The sequence below is a fragment of the Ostrinia nubilalis genome, chromosome 17 (genome assembly GCF_963855985.1).
Source record: "Ostrinia nubilalis chromosome 17, ilOstNubi1.1, whole genome shotgun sequence".
Lineage (NCBI taxonomy): Eukaryota > Metazoa > Arthropoda > Insecta > Lepidoptera > Crambidae > Ostrinia > Ostrinia nubilalis.
Genome location: NC_087104.1, coordinates 10997893 through 11024475, shown reverse-complemented (window position 1 = coordinate 11024475; position 26583 = coordinate 10997893). Strand labels below are relative to the sequence as shown.

The 26583-nt window shown below is 38.2% G+C and overlaps 1 protein-coding gene across 1 annotated transcript; it reads right to left on the bottom strand.

The window, feature by feature from the left end:
* Positions 1-255: 255 nt before the first annotated feature.
* Positions 256-26484, bottom strand: LOC135080257 (uncharacterized). Its single transcript, XM_063974942.1, has 4 exons — positions 26357-26484; positions 12533-12662; positions 2139-3278; positions 256-261 (listed from the first exon to the last, which is right to left on the bottom strand). The coding sequence occupies exons 1-4, from the start codon at positions 26482-26484 to the stop codon at positions 256-258; spliced, it is 1404 nt and encodes a 467-aa protein (XP_063831012.1).
* Between the last annotated feature and the right edge of the window lie 99 nt (positions 26485-26583).

Sequence of the window (26583 nt, the reverse complement as noted above, 5' to 3'; positions counted from 1 at the left end):
ATCGAGTTCAGTGCGAGATGCCATAGGTAGATACAGTCGTAGTAGGCTATCACGCAGCTCGGGCCGAATAACAAATGTCCTAAGGGAGCTATAAACCGCAACATGAACTTGATCACGAATAAAAAACGGTCAAGCACCATTGTACGGGGACGACATGGGATCCGTATTCATTATTTTTTTGTTCAATTATTATTGATTCGTCAATCGATCAACATGGAAATCATTGGGGGAGGCCTATGTTCTGCAGTGGATGTCCTATGGCTGAAATGATAATGGTGATGATGATTATTCATTCGTAATCTACAGCTAACATAGAAGTGAATTGTGCGTATGCTGATGCTGCCATTAAGGGCTAGACTGTTTCAACTAATTTATTTTTCCATACTTTTTCAAAACTTGTGACAGCAGAACCAAATAAAAGATACCTAAAATTAGCTACCTGTTAATTTAATCAACATTCAAAATATGAAAATAAAAATTACGTGAAAGCTAATGTAATTGTATTGCCTTTTGGAAAAATCGTTTTGAAATGTTTCTATTTATAGCATTCTATTAATAACCAATGACCACAACCATCTAAGCAGAACGCCATTCGATAACCAATACAATTATCTAACGACCAATCAACTCCTCTCATCAAATTAGTAATACACGTGCATGTACAGACGACGGAATGTCAAGCTAAATACAATATCATCTGCAGTTGTAATAGAGGCTATACAGGGTGTCTTGATAAAGTCATCATCATCATCATTTCAGCCACAGGACGTCCACTGCTGAACATAGGCCTCCCCCAATGACTTCCACATCGCACGGTTGGTAGCGGCCTGCATCCAGCGCCCTCCCGCTACCTTTATCAGGTCATCGGTCCACCTTGTGGGTGGACGTCCCACGCTGCGTTTTCCGGTACGTGGCCTCCATTCCAGAACCTTGCTGCCCCATCGGCCGTCAGTTCTGCGTACTATGTGCCCAGCCCACTGCCACTTCAGCTTGCTGATCCGTCGGGCTATGTCAGCGACTTTAGTTCGTTTACGGATCTCCTCATTTCTGATTCGATCTCGTAAAGAAACACCGAGCATAGCCCTCTCCATAGCACGCTGTGCAACTTTGAGCTTCTGTATAAGACCTATAGTGAGGGGCCACGTTTCCGAGCCATAAGTCATCACAGGTAACACACATTGGTTGTAGACTTTCGTCTTCAGGCACTGGGGTATTTTGGACGAAAAGATGTTGCGTAGTTTCCCGAACGCTGCCCAGCCGAGTTGGATTCGACGATTGACCTCCTTCTCGAAATTGGACCTACCTAGCTGGATCGTTTGTCCGAGGTAGACATACTTGTCAACAATCTCAAGAATCGAGCTCCCAACCGACACCGGGTAGGGCGCAACATGTACGTTCGACATAAGCTTCGTTTTGTCCATGTTCATCCGAAGGCCTACCTGTTGGGAAACTCGATTAAGGTCTTCGAGCATGGTGCCGAGGTCCTCCAGCGATTCTGCCATGACCACGATATCGTCGGCAAACCGAAGGTGAGTGATGTACTCGCCGTTAACGTTTATGCCGTATCCTTTCCATTCCAGGAGTTTGAAAGCGTCTTCCAATGCCGCGGTGAAGAGTTTCGGAGATATAACATCTCCCTGTCTTACGCCTCGCTCTAGAGGAATCGCCCTCGTGCTTTGCTCCTGTACTCGGACCGACATGGTGGCGTTTTTGTACAAGCACTTTAGTACCTCGATGTACCGATAGTCGATACGGCACCGCTGGAGAGACTGCAGCACTGCCCACGTCTCAATCGAATCAAAGGCCTTCTCATAGTCCACGAACGCCAAGCATAGTGGCAAGTTATACTCCTCAGTCTTCTGTATAACCTGCCGCAGCGTATGGATGTGGTCTAATGTACTATAACCTTTCCGGAAACCGGCTTGTTCGGGAGGCTGGAAGTCATCGAACCTACGTGCGAGACGATTCGTGATGACTCTCGAAAACAGCTTGTAAACATGGCTCAGAAGCGAGATGGGTCTGTAATTCTTCAGTAAGGTGTTATCTCCTTTCTTGAAGAAAAGCACCACCACGCTTCTGTTCCATGCCTCTGGCGTTATTCCCTCGAGTAAAACGGAGTTAAAAAGCCTCTGAAGGACCTTCAGTATCGGTGTACCACCCGCGTTCAGAAGCTCCGAGGTTATTCCGTCATCACCCGGTGCCTTGTTGTTCTTAAGTTGTTTGAGAGCCATCCTAATCTCGTATAGGCTGATATCCGGGATATCCTCGGTATAGTGTCGGGTTAGCTTAGCTCTTGGATCTGTGGCTGAGCTATCAACAGGTTTGGTGACCGAGGTATATAACTGTCCATAAAACCTTTCGATCTCACTCAGAACCTCGGCTTTTGTCGACGTTACACTACCGTCTGCCGTCTTCAGCTTCGTCAGCTGGCTTTGCCCAATAGAATTGTCTCTTGCAAACACTTTGGAGCCTTGGTTCCGCTCTATCGCCTCTTTAATACTATTAGTATTAAAGTTGCGAACATCATGTCGCAAGGACTTCCATATCTGTCTATTGAGCTGCCGATATGCCTTAGCGTCAACGGAGGTCTGCAGTGTCATTGAACGTCTTTCAGCCATGAGTTTGAGGGTAAGGTCGGATAGCTTTTGCGGTTTATTTTTACGTCGTGGTCTAAAAAATTTCGACCCGACCGCTTGGACAGTTTCTACGAACCTGTTATTTATCTCGTCCACTGACTCGCAATTTTCCAGGCATGCAAAGCGATTCGACAACTCGAGCTGAAAGCTCTCGGGGCAGTGAATATGAGCATTAGAGGGGCGGAGCGTAGACTTCATCAAACGGGACCTCTCCAGCTTGACGTTAATGTTTAGTATGCCTCTGACTATCCGGTGATCACTACCGGTTTTCACCCTGTTGATCACGGAGACATCGCTAAACATTCGTCGCTTTGTGGTCATAATGAAGTCGATCTCATTTCTCGTGGAACCATCGGGACTCATCCAGGTCCACTTCCTGTGAGGCGGCTTCTGAAAGAAGGAGTTCATCGCATAGAGATTCTCCTTTTCCAGGAACTCGGCCAGCCTCTGTCCCCTGGGGTTCCGTCGCCCATATCCATATTGCCCCACTCTCAGCTCATCATCACCTCGCATGCCCAGTTTAGCGTTGAAGTCCCCCATAACGACATTGAAGTGGGTTTTAGTTGCATGTATGGCCCTACTTATGTCCTCATACATAGCTTCCACTTCTTCATCTGGGTGTGTAGAGGTCGGTGCGTATACCTGGATTACCTTCAACGAGTACCTTTTACCTTGATAAAGTGCACATAATAAAATAGGTGAAACTAGACCTATTTTTATCGACGAGAAAAAGGTCTAGTTTCACCTATTTTCATATGTGCACTTTATCAAGACTCATACTGTATTAATATTAAAGCTGAAGAGTTTATTTGATTGAACGCGCTAATCTCCAACTACTGGTCCAATTTGAAAAAAAACTTGTGTTGGTTCAATTGTCGAGGAAGGCTTTATAATAACATCACCCTAAAGCCAATAGGGAGCAGTAAAGAACAATGTTGCAAAAACGGGAAATATTATTCAAACTATTTTCATTATTTTCACGCGTGCGAAGTCGCGGGCACAGCTAGTACCTAATGTGTATTCTGTGCTGTCATCTGTACAGCTTTGTCCAGTGGATTTTTTATATATTTGGAATTTAGCCACGGATCCCTAAAAATACTGTAAAGTCGGTCCACAGTGTTACGAAAGGTCGCCAACCATTTCGAGTAATGTCCTTGATGTTTATTTAAGGCTTTCTTTAAACATAGGACTACAGTTAACTGCTAACCTAATAGAATTGTTTGATCCAATTTTATAGCGTCTATTTAGAAAAAGTACTGTTTTATACAGACTTCATAAATATAAGATTTTCAATCCGGTTTTTTTGTCATTTATTATCTGTCTTGAAAGGTTAATTTTTGTCTCGTAATATTTATAGTAGTTAACTTTATAAATCGCAATAACTGAAAAAAATACCCAAGTAAACGAAATTGTGTCTCTAATAGAAAGTAAGAAATAAATAATTTTTAACTAAATTAACTGACTCCAAACTTAACTACTTCACTAACAAGAAGATATGTGCGTTATTACGTTAGGACAAATTATTGATATTTTTGGAGTCGGTACTGACAAATGTACGTTTCTTAACCTTGGCACACTATGTAGAGCGTAGATTTAACCACTGTTTCGACAGAAATCATCCTTCTGCTGCTCCAACGTCAGTTTCAGTTTATTCACGAACGTTTCTGATTGTATTCCGAGCTGTAGGGCGGCAATTGGCAGGGCGGAACCATCCCGGGGCGGAAGTGCCGCCGCAAAACGTGTTAGTCGAGCCGCAGCTCTACGTTGTAACCTGTTGACTGCGTATCACATTTACAGCTGTGGCAGATTGGTAATGTAATTGTGTGGATAAATCAATGTTTGGGAAGCTTTAGTAAATATAAATACACCATTCTTATTCAAAATAAATGGATTGTATTTCCTATTTTCACTTGGAATTTTGTCTGAGATTTTATATCATATTTTTCTTGTATTCAATCGATTTTAAATGCTCCCTGAAGGCTTTTTATAGGCCTGTATACCTATTCTAAATAAAATAAAATAAAAAATGTATTTTTTATTTTATTTTTACTTCTTGATGACCGCATCTATTTGTTTCAAACAAACTGTCCTCTTCCGAGTTTTAGATTTTTTATGATAAGATCGGCTAGATTCTTCTAATTGAATATTTTGTTTTGTTTTTCCGAATGTTCTTTAGAGAACCATCAAAACCAGCAGACTTGGTGCAATCAATAAACCGACAAACTTGCCTATTTTGCATTTTAAAACTGTCGCTGCAATCCCTCGCCTGTAACCGCATTACCACGCCGCGGCCCTAGTGTAATCGAGTTTCTATCTTTAAAGAAAAATAGATAAACTCGCAGCGCTGTCTTCCGATTTATAAGTGTTTTTAAAAATACGTGCATACCTATTAAAACCAAATTGTTGGAGATTGTAATTATTGACAACCAAAAGTCCAAATTATGTAACGACAAGGTGTGAATGTACACTCAATAAATGGCTTCAAATATTGAAGTTAAATCAAATAATATTTTTAAGACTTTAATCTTTGCTTAGAATGTACTTAGGTATACCTACTTTTAAACGACGTTTCAGAATACGAGTCTATCACTACCTACCAGTCTCTGAATATTCAGGAAGTTAGATTAGATATCTGTTAGACTAACAATTTTATGGTTTAGCAGGTCTCGAAAAAAGATATCTGACAGATAAGGTGACCACCGAAACATTATTATTTCGAATTCATTTAAACGCATAAGTAGCGTTATATCAAGTATGTAGAAACCTCTGAAAGTGGTCCAAAATATTTATAGCCTTGATAAATTCGACTTGAGTTTGAATCATACTTTAAATGCCTATATTGACGAATTATAAACATCGTTAATTAAATTTAGCACAAATTAGTGGACTATTCAGTGCATAAACAACTCCACATCGAGCGATCTGTAAACCATTCGATGTGGGTAACCAAATTTTAATATGTCAATATTAAACGCCCGTAAATGGTACGAGTACATAATCATATTATTTCATCGCCGATATTCGGGTCAACCGTAATTTTCGTCTTTTGTCTGTTGCGTTTTCATGCAAAAAAAGATAAAACAATTTTGATGAACACTAAGGCTGAGTTGCACCACCTAACTTTGACCGTAACTATGACGATAACCGATGTGTTTTGTATGGAGTTTGACAGATTTTTGACGTTTGTGAAAGTTAAAGTAAGATGGTGCAACCCAGCCCAACAATTTGAATCTACTCCTGTTGAGACGGTCGACACGCAAGTAGGGCTACCATCCGATCCAATTTTTCCGGGCAGGTTCAGAATTTTTGTCGTAATTAATGTGCCCTTTGAAGTCTAAAGCTTTACTTTGTTTTAAAGGTGTAAAAACAAACGCCTTCTTTTATACTAAGTAAATCAAGTCAAATCATTACGCTATCCATGTTTCTATATCCTCCTACCACACACACACACACCTACCACTGTACTTTAAAATATTACGTTAATGTTGTAGTGACCAGTGAGGGCTATTTGTTCTGTTTTGAGACACAAAATACTTCAATTGACCGTGAAAAATAATTGCCTATTCACCGTCATGCTTCTAACTGTGATTATTGTCACTTTTCTAATCTAAATTGTCTAGCTAATTGTCAGAACTGTTAACGACTAGATGGTCACCCTACACTGTAGTCATGTAATTAGCTGAAAAGCAATTGGATTAGTCTTAATGAGCTGTATCGTTGAAGCCTTTGGGAGCGGGGCGAAGGTGTCAGCTAAAGAGTTTAGCTTGTAGTCTTCCGTTAGGTTTGTATAACAGAAATTACGGGAAAATTCAGTCACTTTATTTCGGAAACCACATCAGTTTGACAGTAAATTAATGCTTGCTAAAACTTGATTTTAGACTAAAATATATTTCAAGATACGTGTATTTCAACTGAGGGGTTTTAATGATATTTTTCCTCGTCGCGTCGTTAAGAATAAATGCTAGCGCCATTTTGTTATATCTACTCCTACTATCACTTAGCTCTGTCAGAACTGCGTCAATAAGTAACCCATATAAAATACCGTTTAAATTAAGGTGTTTTTACATTCCTTAATTAATTCCAATTCATATTTCTTTATTCATTAGACTACAATGATTGGTCCATGGGTTAGTATGTAATAAAAATATAAAACTTATGACTAGGGTTAGTATCTTACTTAGGCATTTAATTATTTTAATTCTACTGTGTCATATACGGACGACAGCACATCAGTTTATACATTTTTGTAGCAAAATCGCCTGTATTACAACTAAATAAGTTGTCACAATGTTCACCTTGATGTGCTGTCGCTGTACGTAATTAAGTGCCATTCAGTCCTACCTACACTAGTTGCAAATCAATTCTAGCTCAAACGAGCTCTCATCTCAGCTCGATTGGTCGATCGCTTACAAAGCGGATAATTAGTGGAATATTATATCAGTAACTCGCAGAAACAGATCGCGTCTAATGTTGACTTGTGTTTAGTAACATTGTTACAGTTTGATTTTAGAAACATAAATCTTCTAACAAAAAGGTCTTGTAAAGGCGACCATGGGACAAAATACATCTAAGCAAACAGATTCACCAACCCTTCTGGCTAGCGATAGGAATTTTCCATTTGGATCTGGTACATCAGAGTCTTGCTCCAGTAGTGGAGAATAAACTTAATTCCTTCTTCGTTTCTTAGAACGACGAATTCGTATATGGTTTGTAGTTAAGATTAAAAAGCTACAGCAAAGCTGGAGATTTAACAGTCCAAACTCAGCAAGCAACTGCAATCAGGAGGATTTGATGAGTGCTACGTGCTACTGACAACGCCACTCTTGTGGCAAAGTTTTGGGCTGACACTGTGTAGGTTTGTTGTCGACACGAAAAGAAGAAGAAGTCCAAACTGTAAGATATAATATTTAATATGGCAAAATAATATTTTATGTAAGTATGTCTCTTGTTATACTATATACGATTTAACAAGCCAAAGCTTGCCTAACGTGCTGTTAACGATACGCAATGCACTCGCAAAGCGTGCCTCAAATACCTGCAGGTGCAACTGTGGGGGCGCGTTCTTGAGCGAATACCTGAGTGCACGCCTCTTGAAGACGGATCTATTTATAATCTTAATAACAGCTAGGTATCATAATATATCTTACGCCCGTATTCACAAACGATGCTTGCTTAAGTGAAGCAGCAAATCGAACGTACAGTGTTGAATAGAGCTCTGTGATTGGTTCGTGTGTCACCCTGTGCGTCCACGCGCACTGTGAGACCTCATAGTAATGTCTGTGAATACAGGAGTTATTCATGCAAGTTTTAAAGGGGGATTTAGGACTACATTTTCGTTGTTCATTTGTTTCAAAAACAAAATGCTGCCGCAAAACTTATGGAGCGTAAGTTCGATCGTTAGTTTTTTCTGAAGATAGAATAAGATCAATAAATGATACTGAAAAAAAGCGCTTGTTGTTTTGAGCTTTTATAAATATTACATAAAAAACATTGAAATAACCCCTCAGTAACTACTTTAAAAAAAATCTTTTCATTTTATTATATTTTAGTACCTATTTCCATGTTCTATGCAATTGATAACAAATTATAGCAAACTTTCAATACTCAAGAAAACGTCGAAACAGAGAACAGTCAAGTTTTTATTACACAAAGGGATAGTCGAGTGGTTGTTTTCTTCGTTTTCTTGTTTTCCAAGCTGGGTCCATCGTCTTCTATGCTAACATTTCGTTAAAGCACTTTTGACCGAGATTTTCTCGATGGAAATCCACTTTTTACATTATTTATTGCAAATCTTGCAGGTCACAAAAGAAAACAGTCGTTTTTAGAATGATGAAATGGAATGGTTAATTCAATTGATAATCTGACAGTCATTTTAAATCCGTATTAGTAAAGACATAAAAAATACAGACTACTAAGCAATACGTAGGTAAACTAACTACATACGTACTTAAGTGATAAATAGGTACGAGTAGGTATATTTTTTTCTTTTATTTGACAGTTTTGTGTGGTGTGCAATAAAGAAATCTATTTTGCTATGATAAAGAAATCTTGGGTGCAAATTCGAAGTATCTTCTCTCAAAATACAAAGAAAACTAAATTTTATCACGAGTATTTCCTCCAAAATGGCTATAATTGCCTTGGACAGTACGCGTGAAAAGCCGTGAAGCCTTAAACATTTAATTATAGCCGATAATGGGTAATCAACCCAAATAATTAGATAAATTAGATTAATTAGGCACGCTTAGTTGCTGAGGGACCCCTTTGTTAGCTAATCTGCTTATTGGGATGCACATCTAGCCTCAATCGTCATCATCATCATTTCAGCCATAGGACGTCCACTGCTGAACATAGGCCTCCCCCAATGCTTTCCACGTTGATTGGTAGCGGCCTGCGTCCAGCGCACAGTGTTGCCGGTTCATAGTAGGTAACGGACAAAATTATTTTCGATCTGAACTTACTACCTTTTGTCAGATTTGTATAGAATATAACTATATCTAATAGAAAAATACATTTTTTAGTTTTGAAATTGGTACTTAATTTAGTACAAACTTGGAACAAAAATGAATGCAAAATATCATCTAACTTCAGCTTAATGATTAGGGTTTGTGGCTTTCCATTACTCGATAGGCTTATATCATCCAAATGTATTTCTTGGTGCACCTTTGTAATGACGTTAAGTATGTTACCATGTGTAATTGACCGCTTGTTTACAGGAACTTGATCCAATTCTCAAACAGCGCCTCGGAAATATTCTTAGTTTCGAGAATCGCTAAAAACAGCGCGGGTAGTATGTCGTAGCAAAATTTGTTTTTACAACATGAAAATATAATGTCTGAGGATAATTTCTATCAATATTTCGTTACGGAAAGTAATGGAAAGTATGTACTTTCAGTCATGTGAGTATAATTTTTAAGGTAGTTTTCAATCACTGATTTTGTTAATTTTTATTAAATAAATAGGCTTAAGTTCTATAAACACAAATACATTTTCTAAAAGACAGTACCTTGAACTCTAGAACCCATATTTTTAATCGTGTAAATATTGTCAATTGACAAAACAGTGCCTAAATGAATAAAGCAATATTTTTGTTCCAAGGAAACCTTGTTATCGGACGCCCTACTTTGACCAGTCATATTTTCATTTCTGTTAGCAATACATCCTCAATATTTTGCATTTTCACGACACACATATTCAGTTTGAATAATAGTTAATCAATTTTCGTTTACGTTCAGTTTCCAAAATTTGGTTTTTGTCCGGCCGTGGCAACACTGTGCAGCGCTTCCCTGCTACCTTTCGGTCCACGAACGACGTCCCACGCTGCGATTTCCAGTAGTTTTCTAGCCTCAATAAACAAATAAAAAGCTGGATTCTTTTCTTTTTCCATTGCACAAATTACTGATAGTCCCGTTAACCCCTGGTGTTAAGCTCAATATGCTTGTGTTACGAGTGGGTTCACCACAACCAACGTTCAATTAAAGTGATTGATACATCACTAGCATTTTTTTTTATTTTACAAGGAAAACAATACAGTGTATCAACTATGTAGACAAACATTGCGAAAAACCTCCTGTGGTAATTTTCTTTATAAATATATTAATTTAGCAAATACTTAGTTGTTTCATAAAAAAACAATGTTTCTGAGAAACATGTCCACTTTTCTAATTTGAATGTTAGCAAAAAGCTGTTCACACTCGCAACCAATTGTACACAAATTCTTATACAATTTGTGCAATTTCGTATACCAAAATGTCAGTTGAATATTTAAAAAATATAACTGGAGTAGTCCCAAAACAACTAATATTTTGAATCCTTTTGCAAATGCCTTGTCCGAGTGGCAATATGAATTGTAGACGACATTTTTTGACTTGCAAAATCTTTCCTCTCGTGACTTGATGTTAACGTTTTCGTATCTACAAAATCTGTTATTTTTCTATTATTTGTAGACAATAACTTATAATGTGCATAATAATGTCAGATTTTCAAGTTTATGTCAAACCAAAATCAGTAGTAATCATCTTATTTAGCCATTATCTTTCAGTGAATTTTAGTTAAGGATAGTTTGTCAATTAATTAGTCTATTCTCTATTAAAGGTTAAACCTCGGTGCTAGTTCTACAAAATAGATGCCATATTTAATAATTATTTCCCAGAATAGTCTTAAGTAGACTGGTTATGTGTTACCTTTGGCCTTTAGCCATACGTCAACCACAAACTCCCTGGCAAGAAATCGTTACGCCCTACGGAGCCCAGAACCCACGTATACTCGGCAAAAAGCAATCAGATTCAACAGTCACTTCGATATCATACGTACAGTCGACTCTACATATTTTACGATGGAAGTACTGAAAAATATCTTCCTAAAATTCAATACGGTATACACATGTCATACCATGTTATTATTGATAAATTGTGGACTTTACATTTCGGGCAAATTCACTCTTCTTTTGCTTTTAACGTCTACAGTAGTAAGTACCTCTCTTTATGAATCTTCGTGTGCAGTAGACTAATTCTACATAGCTAGCTATACTTTTTAGCTAATAATATAAAGTCTAGGTTATCCAAAGACCGATCTAAGAATATATTTTATCCCACAATTCTTTCTTATTTTCGGACTAACCCCAATAAGATATTTATACGAGTAGGTTACTAGTCTGACTCCAATTTTGGCCCATTTAAAATTTTAAACCCATAGTTTGCAATGGAATCAATGGAGAGAATAATCCAGTGACTCCTTATCTATTAAATAACCCTACTTTAATGTCAGCATTCTAAAGTCTTTACACATGTTTCAGTCTTGAAGTAACTTTGCAAAAATTATAGAGACAATTAAGTCTCTATAAGGCAATTCAATTTTGAGAGAAGGACTTGGAATCTCTCCTCAGCCTCACGACAAAAACAGCACGTGTCCTTTTCTGGAATAGCTTGTAACTGAAACGTAATTCGCTTTACATCCCTTTTTGCTCAACCCTGACCTTTACGTCAGAAGTCACTACACGAGTGTTCATTAGCTGCTGACAGCGTGCGCACTATCAGAATTACTAACTCGATTCCAGGATGCACGAGATTCCTGCATTTTGTTTAATCGTGTCTGACATTTAAAAGGACACTGCATGATTAAATGTGTGGTATTTAAGCAGGATAGATGTCGCTTCCTTCGTTAGGGCTATTTTTACTAACGTCTTAGAGACCTCACAGACTACAGAATTTTTGTCGGCTGATATGGTTAATCGGCTCCTAATTTGTATGAAGAGTCGGCCGATGCCAAATCGGCGTAATTTACGGACTTAAGTATGAAAGTACGCACTGATTGATGAGTTCATACTTTTTTTTTTTAGAATTTGTATTAGTAATTTGGGACTAATAGTTTGCTAGTTAATTACTAATAGTGTTAAGCTAAATGAGCTTGTGTTACGAGTGGGCTCACCACAATAGTCAAGCGGCGCGGTGGGATTCGAACCCGCGTTCCTCGGATCTCGAGTCGGCCACTCCGACCCCTTCACCGTTCGGCTATCGTGGCTATCTGATTAACAGATCGACTCAACACTGGTTGAGTGATAGGTATTCGGTGTTATTCTTAACATTTGATATCGTAAACCTTATAAACCTTTTTAATAAAAATCGCCGCAAATAATTGTACAACAATGTTGTTGTTACATTGACCTTTTATACGTTAATTGGATTATGTTATTTGATACCTTTGTAATTATGTTGACCTGTCCGTTGTATCAAGGGCATATTAGAAATATGTAAGAGTAATTTTTTTCCATCATGGCGCCGAAAAAAAAATTCCCATTTATCGTAGAGAGCACATCAGACTATTACGTACATTTTTATAGCAAATTAACACTTATTACAACTACATAAAGTTCTCCCGTCTTTAGTTATTTCTAGTCATACCTGTGTGAGTCTCGCGTCGCTGCTGACTGTGTAGACTCCCGCGCACATGACGTCATCGGGCTTGTCAGGCGCCGGCGCACGTCGCCAGCACGCTGCGCAAACGGCCACCAATACCCCGCATAATGTTGCACTGAGAACAAATAAAAATATTGTAATATAGGTTAAAGGGGGTCCCCTACGTAGTTTCGAATCCCACTGTAACGAAGAACGCGGTTAAAGGTTATGTCACTGCGGTCAGGTCAAAGTAGGTAATCGTACATGATGCGGGTTGTGCTGTGCGTTTACTTAGTCCTGACCTCAGACTGCATCCAAATGTGTGGTAAATCCTTAATTAATTGATAGATATTCGTTTTTTTAACACCTTTTTATAAACAAAAGAAACTATAGACCAGGGCTCAACCTGAAAAAGATGGTAGAGCCAAATATAACAATAAAAAAACATGTTTTTTATTCTTATATTTGGCAAGAGCCACAAGAAAAAATTATGACCTCTGTGGTGACGCCACTTGCGTACATAGGTACACCTGATTTTTGAATGAAACTAAAGAGCTTGACCTTCAAATAAGAGTTGCGAGACTCGTTGCCGACCCCTGAACTAAACTGATGTTAGGAACGCGTTCTATTAGGTAAAGGCTTTGTATAGCAATTCTCGTTAACCCGTGTTTATGTACTTCGCGAACTCGCGAGGAGCTCGTGTGACGTTTCCACACTCGCTTTGACTTTGACAATGCGAGCTGTGATCGATGATCGCGGAAACTGGACCCTCGCTCGAGGGTACAACATCCGACGACAGCGCCGAGATTGATATTGGCGGCAATTCTGCTGAACCATTCAACCAAGTAGCCTATTTTGGTCATAGTAGTCTCAAATAGTCTCAAAAATTAAGTCATTTGGCTAGCTTTTCCTAAAAATTATTACTACATGCTTCCTAAATAAGAAGATGCTGGACTGCAGACTGAATTTAGCAGCTTTTAAAATATTGAGAGCTGTGTATAGCCCCAAATAAATGTTGATTTCTTTCAGATACATACATGGATCGTGAAGAAATTCACCATATTTATATTATTCGTTAAGAAAGGTGTATGTTGGGATCGAAGTATTTGAGTTCTTCGCTCAGGTGCTGATATCAGCACCTTGGTACCACCCATATGGGCTGCAACGCCTGGAATGAAACTGGTATGCCGAAATACGAAAAACGCATCAAGAGTTGCCTCGCAAAAAGAATAAAGGTCCATTAAAAAGAATAGCCATCTTGGTACAGACAGCTTTATAGGTGAAGGGTCAGACCCTTATTTATGTTTTAACATTGCTTATTCTAGATTTTCCCAAACGTGCAGTAGACCTAAAATAATATATTCTGGCTTTTAAACAGCCAGTATTTCTTCATTCTACTCGTAACTTTCATATAATATGGATGCCACATGTATTTAATTTTAAATTTGGTCCGTAATTTTCTGAAAGTAATTACCTAATTACTTTTCTTGCTAAACAATTAACAACATCATTGGGTATACGGGACTATTCCCACCTCGTTCCCCCCGCTGCAATTCCTGTATAGCCAGGATCTGCAGCTTGATCTCCAATAAAAGCCTAACAGTCACAACCAAGTTTGTATCTCTGATGGAGTATTTTGAAAAAAAAAAAATTCTTGCCCAAAATCCACATGTGTAACAAGAACAAGCAAATAAAGCTTATTTTTCAATGTAGGTACTATTCCTAAAACGTCGACGCCTTAGCCATTTTTAGCCGTAACGTTCTCACCTAAACTCGGTCGAAATACAGCCCTCAGTAAAGAGATCTGAAGAATAACAACCACTCATTTTTTATGTCAGTATGTAAAGAAGAAGTGCCAGGATACGCCTGTCACGAGGCGCCCGTTAGTCACACATTACTGGCGATAAGCTCAGGCTGCGTATCTGAGACTTAGGTCCGTGTTAAGGCCATAGCATACTTATCAACATCAACACGGAAAGGGAACCGCCTTTCGCCGCCAGACGAAGCGTTTACGTTACGGTGCGGAAAACAGTGCGTTGCAGTACAGAGTTTCATACAAAGAATACTGACCGCCTCGAGTTGATACGGTTACGATCCATTTCCGGGTTGACAAGTGTGCTTCGTCCTTTACAGCGAATTATTAATAATTATTTTCAAAGGTTTTTTTGGCTGAACTTTAATAACCCGTACCAGCGAATAGAGTCACAATGGAAATCAATTGTTACCGCGGTCTCATGCGACCACTTTGGGCTCCACGAGATATTTAGGAAGGTCAGTCACAGAAGTCAAAAGTGAGATTGAATCAAGTTCTAAACGTGGTTTTGAATTCGGACCTTAGAGCTGATTAGGTACACAAAAAATGAAAATAAATGTTTTTCAAAAACTTTTCAGTTAAATCTATACTAATATTATAAATGCGAAAGTAACTCTGTCTGTGTCTGCCTCGCTTTCACGCCTAAACCACTGAACCGATTTTGATCAAATTTGGCATAGAGATAGTTTGAGTCCCGAGAAAAAACATAGGATAATTTTTATCCCGGTTTTTGAAACAGGTACAGACAAAATTCCACGCGGGCGAAGCCGCGGGCGGAAAGCTAGTTTTTACCATAAATCCCATTCACAAGTATTGTTTATCAATGTCGCAAAATTTGATGATTTCCAAATCTCTTCCATGTGGAATTCTTTCATACGCACTGCCAAAAAATACCTAGTAATCTACCTTACCATAACCTCCAAACATCTTGTACAAAGTTACAAACACAATCTACCACTTTTTGATACACCCCCATTACCGTTCAGGCTGGGGAAGTCCCGCCACGGAAAAGCTTTTAATCACGACATTACCCCGGAGCCGATAAGCGACGGCTGGTGCCTAATAAAGCACCTCGTGAATCCTTAGAGCCCTCGCACATCGTCGCTTGCCTCTCTAACTGACGTATCTGACATTTTTTTCGAAACTGAGTTATCTACACCATCATAATCAGTGCACCTACCATGAGTTTACGTTAGGTGTGCTCGCTAGCGAGTACGTCAAAAATATCTATGAAGATTTTGTTTCTTGAAAGTAGCCGCTAGGGGCGCTGCACAATATGTCATACAATTAATGTCATTTTTTTACGTAGTCGCTAGCGAGCACACCTAACGTAAACTCATGGTAAGCACACAGTTTTGCAAGACGAATCGATCTGTCTAATGGCCTGAAAATTTTGCAAAATGTCAGTTACGTCAGTTAGAGAGGCAAGCGACGACATGAGCTTAGGGCCCTCGCCCACGGTGACTTTTTGTAGTGATGCTGACATGCATGCGACAGCATCGCTACTAACTCGCATTAGTCGCACTTGCAACACACTACAGCGATGCCAACGCGCTACTAACGCGCTACAGCAGCGCGACTGTATCGATGCAAACGCGCGACCGTGTCGGACGACATCGGGGAGAGAACGGAGGGAGGGTTACTGAATCGCGTTTGCATCGCGACAGAAGCGCGTTTATGTGGGCGGGGGCACACAGCTAGCGACCGAATTGCTACCTACTGTATCGATGCGAACGCGCGACAGAATTGCTACTGCATTGCTACAAAAAGTCGCCGTGGGCGAGGGGCCTTAACATAAAGCAGCGACACTTGTCTTTTACAAACGAACGCTTCTTAATCGCTTAAAAGCACGGAAATTTTTCCTTGTCGCGACAAGATCGGTGTAATAAATTGCGGAAACAGATGTATGTTGTATTGAATTAAGCATTATATCACGTTCATGTTTCCAAAGATCACACTCCCACAAGATATGATGGGCAGACTGCTCATGACTGACATCATCAGTGGAACACTCGCAAAAAGGAGACGGAACTAGTTTGAATTCGTGAAGTTTATGTTTAAAGTTGCCATGTCCCGTGAGGAACTGCGACGAGCAATGGTCGATTTCTAACCATCGCCTAGTTAGACGTTCGCGTACATTCGGGAAGAATTTATATAAGTGACGTCCTTTGACTGACGTATCCCATCTTTTTTGCCATTCATTAAGTAAATCTTCTTCAACGACTTCTCGGGAATCAAATAATCGACTTATTTTAGAACGATCGCGGCTATTTAAGAAATCGGAGGTTATATTTTCCCTTGATGCGAAGTACATAGCCGCACGCTTTTGTACCTCTAAGTCGACCGGCAGTACACCAGCCAGGACTGGCAGAGCCTCCGTGCTCACAGTTCTGTAAGCTTTGCAAAGAAAAATCAATGCAAGGCGTTGACTTTGGAGTAGTTTCCGTCGAGCGGCTCCTATAGTAGCTCTGTCAGCCCAAACTGGTGCACCATAGCAAATGGAGCTTAAATAAGTGGCCGAATATATTACTCGGAGGATTTTAAACGTTAGACCCCACGTCGAGGTTGAAATGTGACTTAAGGCATAAAAGTTCTTTTTAGCTTTTTCACCGATCTGTTTAATGTGCTCGACAAAACTAAAGTTTTTCTCTAAAATAAGTCCGAGATAGCAAACAGATTCCCGTTTTTTAACAGTTATTTCATTGAATTTAATGCGAGGCAAAAAAAATTCCGTGCTTTTAAGCGATTTTGTGAAAAATATTATTGGCAGGTAGTTGCTAATTGCTCATAAGATAGGCCCCCTTAATTTAATTTATTGTCCGTGGTGCATAATCTTTTCTTAAAGGTTTTAAACCTTTGTTTGTCACCTGTCATCCGCTTTGCAATGGAGGGAAGTCGAACCTTAATTTCGAACTCCTCCTATGTTCTTCTGATTAATTTCGTTGCGGGTCCAATGACAGTTTAACTTTCCCCCGGGACAAACTTGGCCTTCATTGGTTGGGTTTTTGTGGCGGTCAAGCTGTAGATCCTGGCTACACAGGAGTTGCAGTGGTGGGAACGAGAGGTGGGAATAGTCCCGAACGCTTCTTAATTTGAATTACTGATTAGAAAAATATTTCATACAAATCAATTGAATCCTTTCCATAACTGCAGCAGTAGGATACACTTACTTAAAGTCCTTTAATCAAGACATAACCCCGAACCGCGATAAGCCGGGATAATCAGGTCTCACCCTCTAGGCCAGAAGCTAGGTATGACTCCTTTCCTTTATAAGATCTAGAATCACAGTTATTATTAAATGCGGTATTTAATTTCGCTACGAAATGGAGCACAGTTATTAGAACGATTTAGCTTGTGGTGTGTGTGAGGACTCTAAGCTTAGTAGAGTCTAATAGAGGGTCTCGTTCAAACATCACCTGACTAGCAAATGACAAATGTTTGTTTGGGGCCACGATCGATACTAAGCCCTCAACGTACTTTTTAAACCTAAAATTAACCTCGGAATATTCCATCAAGTATCAATACCGTTTCAGTGGAATTGAAACGAAGTTTTGTAAATATAAAAGGTGTTGCGATATTGCATTCCAAGGCATTTATAGCGTGTAATGTGTTGTTTCCTAGAACTTTCAATGCAATTTAGATGCCAAATATAAATGTTTTGCCCTTTATAGACGCATCACGATCATCTGTCTTTATTCTACGTTAAAACTAGTAGGTACATGGTTTTGGATATTTTTAGGCATAACAAAACCAAAATAATTGTCATAGTTATTATAAAGAATTCTTTTGTAACTGTTTAAGTACTTTTTATGGGATAAATTAAGAAGTTAACTAAATGATATGGATAAAAATAATACATAAACACAATTGTTTACCTTGGTTGTTTACATAACTCTAATTAAATCGAGATCGAAACAAAGGTCAGCACATAATCGACTTTATCGGGAACGTGCGCCAAAAATAACTTTAATGGACAATTAATAAGATTTAAAATCCAATCTCGTCACGAAATGACAGTTCCATTTTACCCGTTGGATACACCTTAGTCACAACGTTGGAATACGTAGAAGGATTGCTGTAACATTACCTACTATAGTAATTTAAGTACCTAGCTGATTTGTCGTGGAGTTCGTAAAAATTATTGTCAATTTGCAAATTGTGAACGCGGTGGTATTGTAAACTAACAAAAAAAAGTTAGATTGTAATCCAACTACGTCAGACTATAATCTGACGGAATTCACAATTTTACGGTGGCACCTAAAAATTAACACTCATATAGTCAGTACTTAGTGTCATTAATTTTCGTAACATACCTAGATGCCTAACAATATCTATTTTAATTAAGGCTATCGATTTATTTTATCAAAATTGTCCTTACGAATAACATTGTGACATTTACATTACTCGTATTTTTTTCTACAATAAAGTATTATTGTTGAATAGGTTAGAGTATAGACTGTATCTTTTTACCAAGCTATGTAGTGAGCCTACTGCAAACAAGCTTAATCGCACTCCAACCACGCCGGTATTTTTCGGCGGGAATTAATCCGGCGAAGATTACAGGCGCGATAACCGGCGCGATCGACCCGCCGATTAGCTAATTAACTGCTATGCTATCTCGAGTACGTACATCACTAGTATTTATCGTTTCGGTTACGGTTAAAGGGGTAGGGTTGGCGAAATTGGTTACAACAGGTTATTTTAGATAATGAAAAAGATTACAAACAACTTTTTTAATTAATAAATTAAAGAATTAACGATATCGAGTTCTCGCTAATCATCATGAATGTAATCCTACCTTAAAATTTTTCTTCTACTTGTAAAAGTGACTCCTATAAAGCTCATAACTATGAAGAGAAAAAAAACAAAATTTTGATCAAAACTAGAGTCAGTTCCTTGATTGGTAATCCCTCAACCTGAAAACTTTCGGCTTTAGTTTTGTATTATGATTTTATGTATTACAAACATGCACATTCACGTTTTTTTTTATTAGATAGGTACGCATTTCATCTTTTTTCAGAAACCTTATTACCTATCAAGCCAAGCAGTTACAATATTTTATAAGTTTCTTACACTTACGATAAAATGCGAAATGTATTTCTATCTCTGTACCTTTACACGTGCTTCAGGTTTTGTATCGGTTTATTGAGCAAAATATTAGATTTACTGGCATTCTGCTTTTTCGGAATCTGAATACAAAGCAATATTACTTTAAACGGTAGGTAGGTAGGTTTTTGTATTCACAGATTAACTTTAAAAATTTGAACAATCTGACGAAAAAATATTAATTTAAAGATAATTTTAGTATGAAACTGTTTTTCCATCTGGTATGCCCACCAGATGGAAAAACAGTTTCATACTAAAATTATCAAACCATAGAGATAGAAAATTGTCTCTGATTTTCCATAGACCTCTCGTTTAAACTCTCCTCTCATTAGAAGTATTTTATCACGTATAAATACTCCTCTCATTTGTATGGAAGTATTTTAATTCAATTTGCACATGAATACTAAATAAGTGCTTGAAGAAAATGCTTAAGAATGTGTTATTTAATTTAGTTTATAACAAAGTAAACATTCACGCGACGAAGGAAATGAAAATTCTAAGTCTACTTAACAGTCATGATATTTGTTATTTTTGTCGCTCAGTAGAGCAGAGAAAAGCTGGAACTGTTTCAATGTGTACGTCCACTTGATTTCTACGATGGAAATAGCTCTACAATAGCGAGGTTATGTTTTAACACTTTTAACTTTGCATGCGAAAATAAATTGACAATATAACGAACATTTTGCGAGTGTAAAAATTCGGATCGAATGTTTCGACTTTAAATCTCAACATTCTGTCCGAATTTTACTGAAAGATAAAATTATTTCGTGATAACAGCTTGTAACAATTAGTTATTTCTTCTTGATAAACAAAAAACTTTGCTACATTTGACTCTACAAGTAATTCAAAATAAGAATATACCTACAAACATTTTTTTTTCTTGGCTTTCGCGGTTTCAAATATTTTTTTATTAACTGCCATGACTTTGATTGACATTGCCAGTGTCATTTGTTTTTTTTTTCCACAAATTCCTCCATCATCCAAAAGTAAAGCAATGGAATAAACATTGACACCATTCGATAATCCAATCGGGATTCGTACTCGAGTTGATTTCAGCCGACATACATCCAATTTGGTAAGCTTGGTTCCGTCGGCGCTAGTCCGGGCAAACTTACACAACGCCAATTTGATTGCGATGTTAAATTTACTGCGATTTGATGATGAGCGAGCCGCACTAGGCCAGATAAAGCCAATAAATCTATAATTAGGCCATAAACTATACAAATGCGAAAGTTTCCGCCCGTTTGTGTGTTTTTACGCAACAATTTTGATGTAGAGATTTAATTGAACTTATAAGATGGAACTAAAGGCTTATTTCTCATAAAGAAATCTGTTCCTTTTCTGAACCAACTTCTTATACATTTTCTGATCAACTCATGAATTTGACTTAGGATGTAAGGACATCGGCAGATCAGGATAAGTAAAAAAAAATGCAATCTTATATTAAAAGGTTACTGCAATATAATTTATATTCTGGCGTGGACATGAAAATGTACAGAGAATTTAGGTACTTGCCCTTATTAAAACTGTTTATTCGTAGTTAACCGCACAAAAACCCTACAAACTTAATTTTAAACCGTTATGAAACATCTGGTAAGTACGTGTCAAAGGAAGTTGGAAAAGTTACCGAAGTAGATCTCATTACAAAAAAACCCGGCTAAGATGCCTTCGGGGGAAGTTTGTTGAACTCGCCTCAACCCTGTCGGGCGACTTTCGACTTTATAGAGCTTGAAAATCTTTGACAAATCTATTTTGAAACAAAAAATCCACTGTAAAATTGAAAAGATGGAAATTAGACGACTTCGTATTATGGACATGGATTCAATACGATAAAACCTTGTTGTTAAGGATATCCAATGTAGAACTAATCATCATCATCAGGTCATATTTTAGACTCCACAACAAGAGTACGATCCTCAGCTCTCTAATGTACAGACGACGGCACGTCAAGGTAAACACTGTGTATGGTCTTATGCAGTAGTATGAGGAGCGAATTTGCAACAAAAAATTGTACTCTGAAGCAGTCGTCTGTACCTCTAGCATGAACAACTTTCGTCTTCGAATCGTTTGCGTGTTCGATGAAATTCGATACTCAAGCTTCGAATTAAACGATAACGTGACAACTTTGATTCTCAAAATAAGTTACATGAAACCATTTCTTATACTAAGTTCATAATATTACGACACGTTCACAAGGGCGCTGTTGTAGTTTTCGTACTAAATCTTTTGATGGCGATTCGAATACGCAAAAGATTCGAACTCGAAAGTTTTTCATGCAAGCCGTACTGTACTCTAGTACAAATGGACGATTCAGCCTACACTCCCCACGCTGGCCAGGCCTGACGTTCGTATTTATCTTTTAATTGCCTTTAACGTCATCCATCGAAAGAGTGGAGTTGTTCCTATCCTATTCATCAAGAACTAAGTAACATCTTATAAAATTAACTTTGACTGCCATCACCAATTCTATCATTTCTAATTATTTTCAACTGGCATTGAGTTACAATTGCCACTCCTTTTATTACAGCGCGAATGGCCGTAAACGGCGATAGCGATCGCGAACGTGTGTGTTTAGAACGTTTAACTTCGCTTCGCTGCGGGTGGTACAGTCGGCTGCAGAAAAATTGAGACAAGATTTCTTTTAACTAGTGTTGAAAATGACTAAAGCGGCTGAATTTGACTGACCGTCATTTACGGTCAAATTGATCAAAAACAAGTCATAAACGGTCAATTTCGGTCATTTGATTTCAATAATAGTTTAGAACTTTTTTAGTTTTTTCATAGATTTTGTGATTGATAAAAGTCATCTTAATTGAAATAAAAAAGTGGTTTGTAATGATTTTTTTTTTTAATTGCATATAAATTGGGTACCTAAATAAATAAATTATTCGATGGTAGTACAGTAATATTGAGTCAAATTGAATGAAGTTGACCGGTCATTTATGGTATCTGACCATCGTGACCGGTCAGATTCTGTCAATTTACATCTCTACTTTTAACCTTTTACACCAGTCTCCCTAACCCATCTGGCCAGCGTGGGGAATGTAGGGCAAATCCTCCATTTGCCTGTGGTAAATTAGAGAGGGTCGTGATCCTGAAATAGAGACTAAATGACCTGATGATGAGACCAGTCTCCGATCCAGAGATTCCCGGCTCGATTCCCAGAGGGACAAAGTTTTTTGGTTGGTAATTGGGTGTATCATAAGCCCGCCTTGATAGCTACCACAATGCTCAATGGTTGAGTGTTCCAGGTGAAACTGGCTGCCACCTTCGACCTACTCATAATTTTTTGGATTGCCATACTTATTTTTTAATCTCTTTTATTTCAACTACGAAACACTCGTTTTCGTAGGTGACTGTACTTACATTGTTTTAACGTGGATAAACCTATTACTAATTTCTTTGCTTTTTGTGTGTAGATCGAAACATTTGTTTTTTTTATATGAAATCACTGATTATTTTTTCATGAGGCTAAAATTACTTTTTATAGGTATTTTTCGCAAACCACAACTCTTACGTATATTAGAGTATAGAGTACTACTAATCGTCGATTTCATGATGATCTGTTGAATCATTACTTCATGCAGTTACAAATTGAAGGTAAAAAATATAAGAAAAATCATTATACAATTAATTGTTCCTCGCCAAAAGATCCTTAGCAAAAGTAGCTGACCTAATCCAGTAACGGGCAGTATTAATCCTTCAAGCTCCGCGAATCTAGACACAATAGATAATAATCAATTGTTATGACATTAATTTATGCCGTCTGGGACTCAAGCGGTTAATATTGTTAAATCAGTGTTCTACAAAAAGAACTAAAAATATTCCATCCAAAAACGAATAATTAATTGTTTCCCCAGAAGATCCTAAGCAAAAGCTTCCTATTCTCAGCTGGCCTAATCCACTTACGGGCAGTCTCAAAAGACCATGACGCGCGCTATACCAAGCAGCCACAAATTGGCTTCGCGTGTATTAATATTGTTATTAAATCTATATTCAGTCCAACTGCAAAAAGACAAAATATTCCATCCAAAAACGAATAATTAATTGTTTCCCCAGAAGATCCTAAACAAAAGATTCCTACTCTCAGCTGGCCTAATCCACTTACGGGCAGTCTCAAAAGACCATGACGCGCGCTATACCAAGCAGCCACAAATTGGCTTCGCGTGTATTAATATTGTTATTAAATCTATATTCAGTCCAACTGCAAAAAGACAAAATATTCCATCCAAAAACGAATAATTAATTGTTTCCCCAGAAGATCCTAAACAAAAGATTCCTACTCTCAGCTGGCCTAATCCACTTACGGGCAGTCTCAAAAGACCATGACGCGCTTTACCAAGCAGCAACAAATTGGCTTCACGTGCATTAATATTGATAAATCAGTGTTCAATACAACTACAAACTAATATATTCAATCCAAAAAACCAGTAATTAATTGTTTTTCCCCAGAAGATCCTAAGCAAAAGCTTCCTATTTGCAGCTGGCCTAATCCACTTACGAGCAGTCTCAAAAGACCATGACGTGCGCTATACCAAGCAGCAACAAATTGGCTTCACGTGCATTAATATTGATAAATCAGTGTTCAATACAACTACAAACTAATATATTCCATCCAAAAAACCAGTAATTAATTGTTTTTCCCCAGAAGATCCTAAGCAAAAGCTTCCTATTCTCAGCTGGCCTAATCCACTTACGGGCAGTCTCAAAAGACCATGACGCGCGCTATACCAAGCAGCCACAAATTGGCTTCACGTGTCGAATTAGCGACCAACAGCGATCACTAAAATTGAATCCAACCATGTAGGCTTAGAGCTAGCACTGATACATTTTGGGGCAAAAACATTTTTAGAATAATATGTTTGTAGGACTTTTTAGCAATGATGATATCTAGTAAGATAGTCTCAAAAATTCTTACCCCCTTTCGCTTTACAAATAAAAGTTACACGCGCGTAGGACACTTGTTTATAGTGACTTTTAATATGGAAATCAATAAAAAATATTTTAAGTTTTTACTAGCAAGGGTGTTAGAGATAGATAAAAGTTTGTTTTAAAACCCAATCCCTGTAAGATTTTGTGAGATAAACATTTAAAAACACCACAAAACTTGAGATTAGCTGATTATTCGTTAGCAATCTTGGTTGAGATTTTAAAATTTGTCAATATTGATTACAATTTTGCTAAAAGTAATCGTAAGTAGTATAGAATACAACAAATCGATCGTTGCTAAAAAGGATTTTTAAGGATCATTAATGGGGCAAGGTAAAAAAAAACTTGCAAATGGAATTTGTTCGGTAAAATTACGTGACTTCTTACAACCATTATGAACTATGAAGCCAGCTCTGCGTGTAGCCGAATATGTACAATTTCTGAGATACGTAGCACTCTGAAACTTATGACAGTTCTAATTGTTGTGTCGAGACATTTGTATAGTTGAGCCCGATCCTTTCCACTTCGGACGACCAATCAAGATGAACTAGCTTGGAATAGGAATATTCAGGTACAACACTATCTAATTCATTTTGAGCATTGAAAAGTTATTGTGTTTTAGTTTCGCTGTAAGAATAGACCTCTTGAATTGACATAAGTATTGAATTTATTTTATAGTACAGGATGTATCCTGGAATTTGTTTATTCATTTTATGCAGTGTTTGTTTGATTTTGTTTTTTCTATTTCTTTCTTTCATGTAATTCTTTCTTTAAATTTCGTAAAAAAACATAAAAAGTGTAAGTTCCTAAGATTTAATTAAATGGTCTATTACTTCCAAAACTTCAGTCGTTCAAAAACGTTTTTTAATGCCAAAAGTTTTAATAACTCTTTCACGTGGTTTGTTCTGTGCACTACTACTACGTTAAGTTAGATTTTTCTATTTCCTGAGATACGTAGCATTCTGGAACTTTGACAGTTGTAATTGTTCTGTCCAGTCCGACTCGAGTCATTTCTATTTTGGGACTTTCAAGACGTCTAGCTCGGAATAGGTAACTCGGTGAAACACATCCCTATTCTTGACCATAGGCTATTTCGTTCTAGTTTTGTTGTAAAAATAGAGCTTACAGATTAGCCACTCTGCAGCTTTGAATTGTAAAACAAAAAGCAATCGTTTAAGTGGTCTCTTATCGATTGGTAATTGTTGAAGAGGGTTTTTCGAATACATTTAATTTTAAGAAAGTCCCGCGCACCTGCTACTTCGGCGTAAATTTTAATGCGAAGATATCCCTTTACCCTTTACCGTTTAAGGTGCCATGTTTAATCCCAGCTGTAAATCTTGTGAGAGAGCGAGTGAAAAATTCATTCCACCATAAAAGCGGTGGCCAGCCGTATACCGCCACTGGCCATCACCGCATGTCTTGTTATCATCGTAAAACGTTACGAGGTACTTCAGCCGGGGTTTATGCACCTAGTATTTTCAAATCACAGTTGAGCGTTACTTTACGATGCAACAGCTATTAGTCATTCGTGAAAGAAATAAAAATCCGTGTCACTGGGAAGACCTATATGTCAAGGACTGACTGACCCTGCTTTAACGGTGAACGAATTGATGGCGGTGGTCATCTTCATACGTGATTGGCTATTTCACAACCAATAACTGCAGAGTTAGTGTCGTGGTCAGGATAGAGCGTGAATTTCTTATTAAACTTTAAGAGAGGTTATTTGGTTGAACTGGCACTAAGACCTTCCACTAAGTAAATAATGGTGTCATCACCATCATCCCTACAGTTCACTGCTGGACTATGAGCCTCCTCTTTAGTGGACGGTTTTGACATAATCTCCACGCTTGGCAGGCGGGTTGGAGATCGCAGTTTTTATTGAAATTATGATCTGTTCTCTAAAATTGAGGAAATTGTAAAGATTTTTAGGTCTAAACTTTTTTAAGTCTTAGGAAATTGCAAAACTAGAGAAGAATACAAACCTGACAAAGAATATATTGACAGTGTAATGCGTTGCCTCAGTCTGAACGACTTCTGGCTGCGTGTGGTTGTAGTAGTGTCTCGCGTGGGAGACTGCAGCCACGGCTGCTAACCGCTGGGAACTGCCCATGGCCCAGCCGAGCGGGCTCCGCTGCGCCCCGACGGCGCCCACGCCCACCAGCCACCAGCAACGCCCGCGAGCCACCACCGAACACCGCGGCGCCGCCTG